Source organism: Dromiciops gliroides, chromosome 1 (assembly GCF_019393635.1).
Source record: "Dromiciops gliroides isolate mDroGli1 chromosome 1, mDroGli1.pri, whole genome shotgun sequence".
Classification (NCBI taxonomy): domain Eukaryota; kingdom Metazoa; phylum Chordata; class Mammalia; order Microbiotheria; family Microbiotheriidae; genus Dromiciops; species Dromiciops gliroides.
In genome coordinates this window covers 430,084,189-430,097,919 of record NC_057861.1, presented here as the reverse complement: position 1 = coordinate 430,097,919, position 13,731 = coordinate 430,084,189, and the positions used below count along the sequence as shown (strand labels likewise).

Here is a 13,731-nt window from a genome sequence, read left to right as displayed (position 1 = left end):
CACATACATGAAGAAAGTCTATTTCACAGACTTTAACATGCATTTGGATAGACACCCCATAGCTACCTTCCAAGAGTATGTATATTTGGGAGAGACAGTACTGATGGACAAATTAGGCACAAAGCTGAATAGGAACAGGAAAGATGACTGGATTGCTTCTATGAAACTGTCCTTTATAGACCCCAAAGCAAAAACTCACCTTTTCAACTGCTGAGGAATTTAGATGAGAAGGACCCACTGACCACCAGATGGGTGGCAAGCGGAATATGGCTGTAGAATGAATGTGGTCTACTCGGTCCTATTAGGCAAGCAAATGAACAGGGCAACAGGACTTAGGTCAAATGCACTAAGCACTAGGCAGGGGTGAGCTTTATGGGATACTGTAGGATTTGAAATTGGTCTATACCAACATGAACCAACTAGCAAGGGAAGAGTATCCTCAGACCACATACAAGGAAACTGGCCAAACGGGGATATTAGAGCACACTGGGTGTGGCTCTTTCTTGGGCAAACATTCATTACTTTACAAGCCAAGGAGAAAAGTGCCCAAGTGACCTCAACCCATAGCTATTCATCAACACTAACATTCTACTAGTGTTACTATATGACAGGAAGACATGGAACACAAATGCCTCTGAAGAACTACAACTGAATGTTATGCAGGTGGGGGCGGTGAACAGGACACAACAAAGAACAAACTAGAAACATAAAAGAACAGCAGGAAATGGACAACAGGAAGAAAAGATGGGCTGGTCATGGGGCAAGAATAAGGAAGGACATGGGGCAGCCAGGTGGTGCAGTGGATAAAGCACCGGCCCTGGATTCGGGAGGACCTGAGTTCAAATTCGACCTCTGATACTTGACACTTACTAGCTGTGTGACCCTGGGCAAGGCACTTAACCCTCATTGCCCTGCCTTAAAAAAAATAAAAATAAGGGAGGACAGAGCTCCAAATCTGAATTCTCACAATGTCTTATATGTGTCTATAGTCCTGCCCATCCTCTGACACTCCTGTCCTTGAGTGGACCCCTTGTGGTAATAGTGCTGTCCAGGATGGGCAGGACTATAGAAGATTCTGTGTGTGTGTGTGTGTGTGTGTGTGTGTGTGTGTGTGTGTGTGTGTGTGTGTAAAACTTTTACAAAGTCTATTTTGCATTTTGCAATATTGAAGATTTTCATTTAACTGTAATAGTGATTATTTAATGCCTACTCCACATGCAGTCATCTTTAAAGGCAGATCTGTTGCCACCCTTAAGAATTTACAATTTCATTAAATGGAAGACAGATACATATGAAAGAACATGTGACAAACCAATATATAAACAAATGCTTTGGCATATTTATGCTAATGTGGGACATAAATAGAGGGAATCTTTACTGAGGAAGAAGAACTATAAGACAGAACATAAAGGATGTTTAGGGTAGATGCGGCTAAGTAAAAAGAAAGGGACATGCTATTGCAGATTGGGGAAACTCCACGGAAGATGATACAGCTTAATTTGCTGATGGCTATAGAATACTCCTATTGAATAATGGTGGGAAGTAAATGTATAAAGGTAAATTGGGTCAGATTATGGAAGTTAATGTTAGGATGATCAGCTTGGATTGAATCTGCAACTTAGGGCCCCATATCATTTCCGCATGGGGAATTACTTTTGACTTCAGTAAGTCCAATGTTTCTTCAGTAGGGAGATGGTAGGGCTTTCTAGCAAAATGAGTGTCAATAACAGATCACGGGTGGGTGGGATGTGGAGGGGAATTTGGAGTACTCTTTTTTGCCACATGTGGGAAAACTACAACTTCATTTTCCTCAAAGCTGTGGAAAATATAACCTAATCAACAAGCCTGGAAAACAACCCAAGGGCTCTTGCTAGTCCAGTTGGAGATCTTGATGATTGATAATCCTGTTTTGACCCGGGTTGTCTGAATTCAGTTCTAATGCTTTCATCATGATTAAGCTAGTGGGAAGTGGAGGATAGCCTGGAAAGACCAAAGCAAAGAGGTAGGAAATCCAGTCAGGAGTTTATTCCGATAATGTAGGCAAGAGGGCTTGAAATAGGATGCTATACATAAGAATGAAATAGAAGGTGGTAATGAAGGAAAAATAAAAAAGAATTAGTGATTAGATGGAGTAAACAAAGGGGAAAGAGTCAACTGGTTGTATCATGAGCAGAAATAAACAACTTTGGTTAGGGAACAGGTGAGTTTAAATTCTAAGACATACAAGTATCCAGGAAGGGATTGAAAGTATGGAATTAACACTTTGGTGAGAGGTCAGTCCTAGAGATGTAGATTTGGGAATCATCTGCAAAGATACAACAGTTTGTAGAAAGAGAAGATGAAAAAGCTGAGCCTTGATGCAATCCCACCATTTGTGTGTGCATTAGGAAAGGTGAGGTAAACAATGAAAAAAAGACAGAGAAAGTACGTAGCAAAAAGTCATAAAAACCCCAGAATAATGCATTTTTCATGGAACCCACAAGGGTCAGATGAGAGTTTTAAGAAGGGAGGAAGGCACTGGTCAAGTATCAAATGTGAAGACTTCCTGAAAAAGGTTTTTAATAAGTCCAATTAGGCTATTTTTTTTTTCAGGGCAATGAGGGTTAAGTGACTTGCCCAGGGTCACACAGCTAGTAAGTGTCAAGTGTCTGAGGTCATATTTGAACTCAGGTCCTCCTGAATCTAGGGCTGGTGCTTTATCCACTGTGCCACCTAGCTGCCCTGTTAAGTTATTTTTAAAAAAATGCTTCTACCTAATGATTTTATTCATATGCAGGGTGTCCCAGAAGCATTAAGCAGTTTTAGGCTTTAAGAGCTTATTATTATTATTAATAAGACTTTTTGAACACCTTGTATGTGCTCTAGTGATCTCCTGGAGGGCTGGGCTTGAGGTCAAGAATACTTGGATTTTGTCTCTTAGAATTAACTAGCTGTGGACCCTGGCCAAGTCATTTGCACTCCAAGTGCATCAGGCAACTCCCTAGAACTTATCTACTAAATTAGGGGCTGTAGAAGGAGTTTGCCAAGGAAGATCCTTCTCATATTTTCATAAGACAGTTGTGGTGGTAAACAAAACTATGAAGAGGAAAAAATAATGATCAGAATCAGGACTATGAGGAGGTAAGGTAGACATCCTTCTTAAGACATAGAAAAAGGCACAAAGACACTTCTTTTAAGTAATTTTTCTAAATGCGCATCATTTTAATGCCAGAAAATCCCACCCTCCCTAGAATGTCAGTATTTGTTTTGTGGTGAGTGAAACAGCTGCCTTTCCAAGGAAAGCTCAGAAAGCCTCTGGTGGACAGGAGCACATGATTTTCAAGCATTGCTCAGGGTCCACTATTATTGCCTTATCTCTGCTGTGCAAGATAGAAATGTTCCCTAAATGCCAAGACAAATGATTTCAGAAAATCTCTATCTCAGTCTTTCACTCTATAAAGTACTTAGCCCACAGTTGAATTAAAGAGAGATTCTGTAAAAAGATATAGTCATAGGGGCAGCTAGGTGTCGCAGTGGATAGAGCACCAGCCCTGGAGTCAAGAGGACATGAGTTCAAATCCGGCCTCAGACACCTGACACTTACTAGCTGTGTGATCCTGGGCAAGTCACTTAACCCCAACTGCCGCACCAAAAAAAAAAAAAAAAGTCATAGCTGCTCAAAAGGAAAATTATAAACTTCAAAAATGTAATACTTACAATCATCTAGATCTAGAAGAGAAACATCTTTTTTATTAGGTTTTCTTTCTGGCCAAGTTTTCTCCTCTTCTTTCTGTCAAAAGTAATACATATTTAATTTAGTGTTACATATTTTGCTATTTAAAAACAACTTATTTTTCCAAATTCAAAAACAAATTGTGTCATTGTGCTTTGCTTACTTTCTCAAATATTATTCATTTTAAATACAAAAATTTTTTAAAATTAAGTTTAAGTTGCAAATTTAAAAATATGGTATAAATGACTAGCTGGTACCCCCACGCAAGATTTCTAATGTTTAAAAAAATATATGTTGTTTATAGATGAAAGGATATCCAGTAGAAAACTTAAAGATTAAAACCAAAACACAATTTTAAGTTGGACAAAATGTTTTGCTAACATAAAAGTCACTTAATTCTTTGGTAACATGATAAAAACAATAAATAAAATTGAGTATCAATAAAAAATTTCAAACAAGTTATAACTTTTCAATACATTAAAATGATACTTTATGTGCTTAGCTCTAAAACATCATGGAATTCCTACAGGTCCACTGCTTTTTTTTTTTGGAGAGGGGGTCTTCCCTTTCCTCACTTGTATATTACTATCTTCTCATACATTTTAGGGTTTTTGATAAAGTTAAGAACAATTGTCTAAAGGAAAACACTTGAGAATAATACATACCACTTTATTTTCTTTTCAAAGAAAATAAACTTTACATGAAAAAGGTATCCCAATTTTAAAAAGAGAATTGCACACAAAGAATTTACAAAAAAGGTTAAAAAAATTGTAGCTATTTTACTCAAATTCACTTTAAAATTCAGAAACTTGGCTTCTCACTGTCAGCTGCAGCAGCAACAAAATTAAAGGGTTCTTATGGGAATGAGATTCAATTTCTGGAATCTCAAATTCAATTTCTGGAAAACTGGAGTTTGCTTTTTAAAAAGTTTTTCTAAGAAAAACTAAAGTTCCCTTATCAAACTATAACTAAAGCCCTTGAATCTTCTCATTATAAAATATCTTAACTCCATAAACAACAGAAACCCCTTTTTCATCTATACTTCCAAACTACTATGTGTATGGAAACATCAAAGTGACTCAACCACGAAAAATCTTTCCAAGTAGGGATGAACGAACAAACACAAATACACACAAACTGCATTTAATACTTAGCTTTGTAATTTCTCTCACTATTTTCCTTTAAATTATCCCTATTCTGGGCAGCTAGGTGGCACAGTGGATAAAGCACCGCTCCTGGATTCAGGAGTACCTGAGTTCAAATCTGGCCTCGGACACTTGACACCTACTAGCTGTGTGACCCTGGGCAAGTCACTTAATCCCCATTGCCCCGCAAAAAAACAAACAAACCCAAAAACAAAATAAATTATCCCTATTCTTTTGAAAGTCAATCCATAATTAAGCCTAATTATCTAAAGGTATCAGAATACTTTCCTCTGAGTAGCCCTTAAATACTAGAAAAGTAAAGCTTATAGTCATGTTTCAGTAATAGCTAAGTTAGCCGTCCTAAAGGACATACATGTTGGGTTCACACAGAAGAATAAAATGTCTACCTCTTCACTTTTTTTTTTTTTTTTGGTGAGGCAATTGGGGTTAAGTGACTTTCCCAGGGTCACACAGCTAGTAAGTGTCAAGGGTCTGAGGCTGGATTTGAACTCAGGTACTCCTGATTCCAGGGCCGGTGCTCTATCCACTGCGCCACCTAGCTGCCCCTACCTCTTCACGTTTAATTTATAATTGCTAAGGTTTTAAATAAAAATTCTCTTGTTCTTAATCTAGAAGCTATAATTTTGGCCTGGTCCCATAAGACTCCTAGGTTTTAGAAACTGAAGAACCATTCACGTAATTGACCCCATGCCCATACCCAATATCCTGAGGAGGAAATTGAGACCCATAGAGTTAAAACTTAGTATTTCTTCCATTGAGGATAAATTTGGTTAAAGCTATACTAGGCTAATAACTCATTTATGAGTCTTTAAGTCTCTTGTGTAGCTTACTGCAAATATGGTAAGAATCAGTTATTAACAAGTACATGAATTGCTTCAATTATAGAACATATTTTTACTTATTTATTTAGACCTTAGTTTTTCTTTAGAAACTATAAATCAATCTAATACCCAAGTATGTTAAATACCAGCCAGTTCAGGATAAAAATACTGGCTGATTTAAAAGTGGTCCTATACCAGTAACAGCTGTAATTTCTCCTATACTGTCCTTAAGATTTGGAGTATACGGGGAATTTGTATGGGGTTTGCATTTTAGGCAACTACATTTTTTTAAGTCTAGGCTGTGAGAAATAATATTAACTGATATCTTGAGGAACCAGTAACCTGTTCTTTCTTAGTCCCTCACCCCCAAAGTCTTAATTCTCCACGAAAGTAAGATGTATCTGAGTCAAAGGAGTCTAAAGTGGAGACCGGTCCTTTTTTTTTTTTTTTTAAGTTAGCTGAAGGACTTTTCTGATGAGATTTGGCCTGCAAGAATCTGTTCTAGGTGGGAACCATTGTGCTTGGGTGGGGTCCACATTCTTTCTCTGAAGTCATGTTGACCAAGAGTTGAGTGAGCTGTCATGTATTCCTGGATTTTATTTATTATTATTATTTTTAATAATAAATACTTTTATTTAAAGTTTTAAGTTCTAAATTCTATCCCTCCTTCCCTTCCTCCTCTCCCCCTCTCCCTGAGGCAGTAAGCAATCAGATATAGGTTATACATGTGCAATTATGTAAAATATTACCACATTAGTCATTTTGTACAAGGAAATTCAAATAGAAGAAAAAAATGAAAAATAGCATGCTTTAGTCTGTGTTCAATTGATATAATTTCTTTCTCTGGAGGTAGACAGTATGCTTCATCTCTAGTCCTTTGGGATTATCTTGGATCACTGTACTGTTGAGAATAGTTAATTCACAGTTCTTTATCAAACAATATTGCTGTCACTCTGCACAATATTCCTCTGGTTCTGCTCACTTCACTATATATCAGTTCATATAAGTCTTTCATCATTTTTTTTTTGGTTTCCAATAAAGTAACTTAAAAAAATAGTTATGTTTCAATCTGTATTCAGGTACCATCAGTTCTCTCTCTTTAGATGGACTGCATTTTTCATAAGACCTTCAGAGTTGTCTTGGTTTATTGCATTGCTGAAAATAACTGAGTAATTCACAGCAGATCATCTCACAATATTGCTGTAATTTTGTGTACAGTAGATTTCACTTTGTCCAGGCCTTTCTAAAATCATCCTGCTTGCCAGACTCCATTTTAATATAACATACCTCCAAATTATGCCAACTAACTAGATTTGACTACTATATGATGGACTTTCTACAGTTAGAAAGGCATATAAATTGGGACCCCACCACCATTAGGGGTCTTTGGTCTGAAAGTTGACTAAATGACCATCCTTTTATTAATAATCTGCAGGCCAATTAATAAAATGATTAAATTATCCAGAAATGATATCTTTTATATTTTAAATTGTCACAAAGGCATGGGGTCAGGGTGGGGTGGGAGGGCAGTTACCAGATGAGGGTGATATAAAACAGCATTATATTTTAGAGTTCATAATTTATTGGTAAAGACTGAAAACAGATATGAAAAAGACTTAAGAAACCTTAGTAAACAAACACAAATTAGGTATAATCAAATAGGAAGTCAGGAAGGATTCACGCCAGCCAATGTTGCTTTATCTTTAAGAATTATATTTCCTTTAACTTAAGTCATTTTGAATTATAGGTAGTAAAGTTGAGCTTTCACTAAAATATCCACAAGCAATATTGTAAGAATGTTTTAAAAGTTTTATCAAGGGGAAAAGTTCTACTTCAAACAAAAAAAAAATATCTCCATTCAAAGCCAACAAATTCAATCAAAGGATCATAAATCAGAGCTGAATGGGAATTTCTTTTTTTTGTTTGTTTGGTTTTGTTGTTGTTGTTGTTTTTTTGCAGGGCAATGGGGGTTAAGTGACTTGCCCAGGGTCACACAGCTAGTAAGTGTCTGAGGCTGGGTTTGAACTCAGGTCCTCCTGAATCCAAGGCTGGTGCCTTATCCACTGCGCCACCTAGCTGCCCCCTGAATGGGAATTTCAATACCATTTGCCAAACCTTTCTTTTTAAAGGGGAGGACATGAAGGCACAACATAGAGTGGAAGTGCCAAGATATTGTATGTGAACATGATACATAAGCAAAATTAATTGATTATTTATGTACTTACATTTATTATGCATAATTTTCACATAACTTCAAGGTTTAGTTGATTACTAAGCCTATTTTTCCCCTCTGTATACTCCTCCCATTCCCTGCCCCTTTTTTTAAAACCTCATTTAAGAATGTTGGAAACAAGCAAAAAATAGCATGGTGAGAAATCATGTTAGTTATCATAATTATAAATGCGAATGGGACGAACTCACCCATTAAATGAAAGCAGACAGCAGAATGGATTAAACACCAAAATCCTATAATATGGTGGTTACAAGAAAAACAGCTGAAGCAGAGAGATACACACAGGGTAAAGGTAAGGGGCTAGAAGAGAATCTATTATGCTTCAGCTGAAATTAAGAAAGCAGGAGTAGCAATTGTGATTTCAGACAAAGCAGAAACAAAAATTGATCTAAATAAAAGAGATAAAGAATGAAACTATATCTTGATGGAAGGTACCATAGACAATGAAGTCATATCAATACTATATATATATTATATGTGGTATAGCATATATATACACTATAGATCTAATTAAAAGAGATAAAGAATGAAACTGTACCTTGATGGAAGGTACCATAGACAATGAAGTCATAGCAATACTATGCATATACATACACACACACACATATATGGCATAGCATATAAACTTTATTTATTTATTTATTTATTTTTGTGAGGCAATTGGTGTTAAGTGACTTGCCCAGGGTCACACGGCTAGTAAGTGTTGTGTCTGAGGCCGGATTTGAACTCAGGTCCTCCTGACTCCAGGGCCAGTGCTCTATCCACTACGCCACCTAGTTGCCCCTAGCATATAAATTTTTTAAGGAAAAACTGAATGACTTACAGGAGGAAATAGATAATAAAACTGTACTAGTGGAAATGTTAACCTTACTCTCTCAGAACTGGATAAATCTAACCAAAAAATAAAAAAGAAAGAAGTGAAGTGAATAAGATTCTAGAAAAGTTAGATATGAGAGATTGTTGGAAAAAAAGTGAAAGGGAATAGAAAAGAATATACCTTTTCATTCAGCAGTACATGGAACCTACACAAAAACTGACAATGTATTAGGTAATAAAAACCTCACAACCAACTGAAGAAAAGCAAAAAGAGTAAACACATACTTTTCAGATCATAGTGGAACAACAATTATATTCAACAATGGACAATTGAAAGAGAGATTAAAAATTAATTGGAGAACAATGTGATCCTAAAAAATAAGTGAGCCAAAGAACAAATCATAAATCTATAATTTCATTGAAGAAAATGACAATGAGACAATATATAAAAATTTATAGGATACAGCCAAAGTGGTATTTAGGGGAAAATTTATATCTCTATATGCTTATATCAATAAAATAGAGAAAAAGTAGATTAATGAATTGGGCTTGCAACTAAAAAACTTAGAAAATGAACAAATTAAAAACCACCAATTAAATATAAAATTGGAAATCCTGAAAATCAATTTTTTTCTATTCATATTTTCTTGTACAAAGTGAGAAGCCAGGAAGTTGCCTGAGCTCTCCCAAGTTTCCCTCACAAACAACATTAAATCAAGTGCCTCTAAACAGATTCTGGAGCTACAAAACCTATAAGAAGACAGACAATAACAATCTTCCACCTTGGAATAATTTAGAAGGCTTCAGGAAAGGTCTGTCTCACTTGGGAAAAAGGGGGACACAGCACAGCTCAATGCAGCATGTGTGGGGGGGGTATGGGCAAGTTAGGCAGAGACTCTTGGTCACAGTACAGTGACCCCTGTGCCCCAGAAGCAGAGCTCAACTTTAAAAGTCACAAAATAAGCTGAAATATGACTAAGAAACAGAAAGGGACCTTTACCACAGAGAGTGTCTATGGGGACAGAGAAGACCAAAACACAAACTCAGATGAGGACAACACTGTCAATATGCCTACATGTGAAGCCTCAAGGGGGAAGATGAATTGGTCAAGACCAAAAAGCCTTCTTGGAACAGTTCAAGAAGGATTTAAAAAATCAAATAAGAGAAGTAGAACAAAAAATGGAAAAAGAAATGAGATAAATGAGAGTTAATGCAAGAAAATTATGAAAAAAGAGTCAACAGCTTGGAAAAGGAAGCACAAAAAAATACATTGATGAAATTAACTAAAGTAAAATTGGCCAAATGGAAAAGGAGATGCAAAAGCTCACTGAAGAAAATAATGCCTTTTTAAAAAAAAAAACAACCTTAAAAATTAGAAGTGGGCAGGTGGAAGCTAATGACTCCATGAGACACCAGAAATCAGTCAAACAGAATCAAAAGAATGAATGAAAAAATAGAAGAAAATGTGAAATACCTTATTGGAAAGAGAACTGACCTGGAAAATAGATCCAGCAGAGATAATTTAAGAATCAATGAACTAGGGGCAGTTAGGTGGCTCAGTGGATAAAGAACTGGCCCTAGATTCAGAAGGACCTGAGTTCAAATCAGGCCTCAGACACTTGACAATTACTAGCTGTGTGACCTTGGTCAAGTCACTTAACCCTCACTGCCCCGCAAAAAATAAATAAATAATGGGGCAGCTAGTGTGGCGCAGTGGATAGAGCACTAGCCCTGGAGTCAGAAGTACCTGAGTTCAAATCCGGCCTCAGACACTTAACACTTATTAGCTGTGTGACCCTGGGCAAGTCACTTAACCCCAATTGCCTCACTAAAAAAAAAAAAAAGAATCAATGAACTATCTGAAAGCCATGACCACAAAAAAGGGTCTAGACATTACATTCCAGGAAATTATCAAGGAGAATTGCCCTGATATCCTAGAAACAGAGGATAAAATAGTCATTGAAAGAATCCACCAATCACGTTCTGAAAGAGATCCCAAAATCAAAACTTCAAGGAATATTATAGCCAAATTCCAGAATTATGAGGTAAAGAAGAAAATACTATAAGCATCTACAAAGAAACAATTTAAATATCAAGAAACCACAGTTAGGATTACACAGGACCTGGCAGCTTCAACATTAAAGGATCAGAGGGCTTGGAACATGATATTCTGGAAGACAAAAGAGCTTGGATTGCAACCAAGAGTCAGCAAAACTGAGCATTATCTTTCAGGGGAAAAGATGAACATTCAATGAAAATAGGGGTCTTTCAAGTTTTCCTGATGAAAAGACCAGAAAAACCTCACAGTCAAATGTAGAAAGGCAGAATGAATAAATGCATCCTTTTCAGATCATGATGCAATAAAAATTACATGTAATAAAGTATCATGGAAAGACAGACTGAAAATTAATTGGAAACTAAATAATCTCATCCTAAAGAATGAGTGGGTCAAACATCAGATCATAAAAACAATTATTAACTTTATCCAAGAGAATGACAACAATGAGATGGCATACCAAAACTTATGGGATACAGCCAAAGCAGTTCTTAGGGGAAATTTTATATCTCTAAATGCTTATATGAATAAATTAGAGAAAGAGAAGATCAATAAATTGGATATGCAACTAAAAAAGCTAGAAAAAGAACAAATTTAAAATCCTCAATTAAATACTAAATTAGAAATTGTGAAAACCAAAGAAGAGATGAATAAAATTGAAAGCAGAAAAACTACAGAATTGATCAGTAAAACTAAGAGCTAGTTTTATGAAAAACAAAATCAATAAACCTTAGGTTAATTTGATTTAAACAAAAAGATGGAAGAAAACCAAATTACCAATATCAAAAATAAAAGAGGTGAATTCAACACCAATGAAGTGCAAATTAAAGCAATAATTAGGATCTATTTTGCCCAACTCTAACAACTGACAATCTAAATGAAATGGATGAATATTTACAAAAATATAAATTGCCCAGATTAATAGAAAAGGAAATAAAAGACTTGAATAGCCCCTTTTTGGAAAAACAAATTGAACAAGCCATCAATGAATTCCCTAAGAAAAAATCTCCAGGGCCACATGGGCTTACAAGTGAATTCTCCCAAACATTTAAAGAACACTTAATTCCAATACTATACAAATTATTTGCAAAAAAGTTCTAGCAGCAATATTTGCGGTGGCAAAGAATTGGAAATCGAGGGGATACCCATCAGTGGGGAATGGCTGAAAAAGTTGTGGTATAGGAATGTAATGGAATACTATTGTGCTATAAGAAATGATGAGCAGGCAGTTTTCAGAAAGACTTAAGTGGACTGATGCTGAAGTGAAGGGAGCAGAACCAGGAGAACATTGTACACAGTAACAGCAACATTATGTGATGATTAACTATGATAGACTTAGCTCTTTTCAGCAATACAACGGTTCAAGATAATTCCAAGGGACTCATGATGGAAAATGCTCTCCACATCCAGAAAAAAGAACTGTGGAATCTGAATGCAGATTGAATACTTTTTTTGGTTGTTGTTTTTTCTTTTTTGAGGTTTTTCCTTTTTGTTCTGATTCTTTTTTTTTCCCCCACAACATGAATAATGGGGAAACATGTTTAATGTGATCGTACCTATGTGATAACCTATATCAGACTGCTTTCTGTCTTGGGGAGGGGGAAGGGAAGGAGAAAAATTTGGCACGCAAAATCTTATAAAAACAAATGCTGAAAAACTATCTTTACATGTAACTGGAAAAAAATACTATTAATACTGAAAAAAAAATTAAGCCTCTTTTGTGTCCTCAGGTGAAAAATTGCTTTAATGTTCAGAATAAGCAAATGAAATTTTGGTTAGATAGCTGAGAATCAAAAAGTTCTAAGTTACTGAAAACACAGGCTCAGGATGATCTTATGCACTACTGTGCAAAAACACATAGCAAAAAAAAGATGAGTACCATGTGACATTTAAAAATGTTACATTGAGCAAAATGGGTGTAGTCTCCTGTAAGCCAGAATAGTTCATGACTATCACCTGAAAAATTAAGAACTCATCAAATCAGGATAAAGGTAAAGCCTGTACTCTTTGTCTTATTTCCTACTTCACACCTAAGAATATAAAACAATATCTACTAAATACATATCACGTCATATACACAGAACAAAGCCACATAAGAAATTGGCATAAGCTCTTATTAGAACTTAAAAGACAAAGAAAAAAGCTCTCAAAAGGACAGAAATTCATTGGCTTTCTGGGAAGAACAAATAATAGTGACTGAAATACAACATTAGCAACAGATAATGGTCATTTCTGCTGAATTGAAAAAGCCTTGCATTCCAAATCAAAGCTATAAAAAGCTTGTGATGTGCCAGGCATTTCCCTCTTACATTATATTTCACTGTTTATCTAAAAAAAAATTTTAAAAATCAAAACATTTTCTTATTTAAAGCATCTACTATGAAAAGAAAAATCTGAATTCTAAACAAAGAAGTTAAGAGCCATATTCCATCCAACATTCCTCCATTTGCAATTCATCTTGGTAATAGAGACAGAACCTGGGTAAATGCATATAGGAGTTGAAGCAGGAGATGTCTCTTGCTCAATGCATAATTCATGTGCTCCGCCTGCAAAGTGTGTAAAATGAGAATTTCACACCGCAGCATGAGCCACGGAGCTGCAGAGAAAAGGCAGATGAAATCATATTTTACTGTGCGAATTTTATTTCTTACCCCACCAATGTTTATATAAAACCATCATTGACAAACCAAACGCATTGACAGATCACCCACTGTTTCCATTGTGTTAGCACTTGAAAAGAGATCAGGCAGAAAGATAAGACAATTTGTTTTTGTATTTTTTTTTTAAATATGGGATTAGGTTTTTAACAGCTGAGCAACTGTACTAAACTTGTGTAAGGACAGTGGGAACTGCTCCTAAAATCTTAGCACAGAAATATCTGGCTATCCACGCATCTTCCTCAAATCTGCATTTTGTTTGTATGGTAT

At 35.8% G+C, this 13,731-nt stretch overlaps 1 protein-coding gene across 1 annotated transcript in view; it reads right to left on the bottom strand.

Annotated features, from left to right (window-relative positions):
- Positions 1 to 13,731, bottom strand: part of AP3B1 (adaptor related protein complex 3 subunit beta 1) — a 336,292-nt gene that overhangs the window by 90,774 nt on the left and 231,787 nt on the right. Inside the window, 1 exon segment of the mRNA XM_043972455.1 lies at positions 3,697 to 3,769. Within this exon segment, the coding sequence (XP_043828390.1) occupies positions 3,697 to 3,769 (73 nt within the window).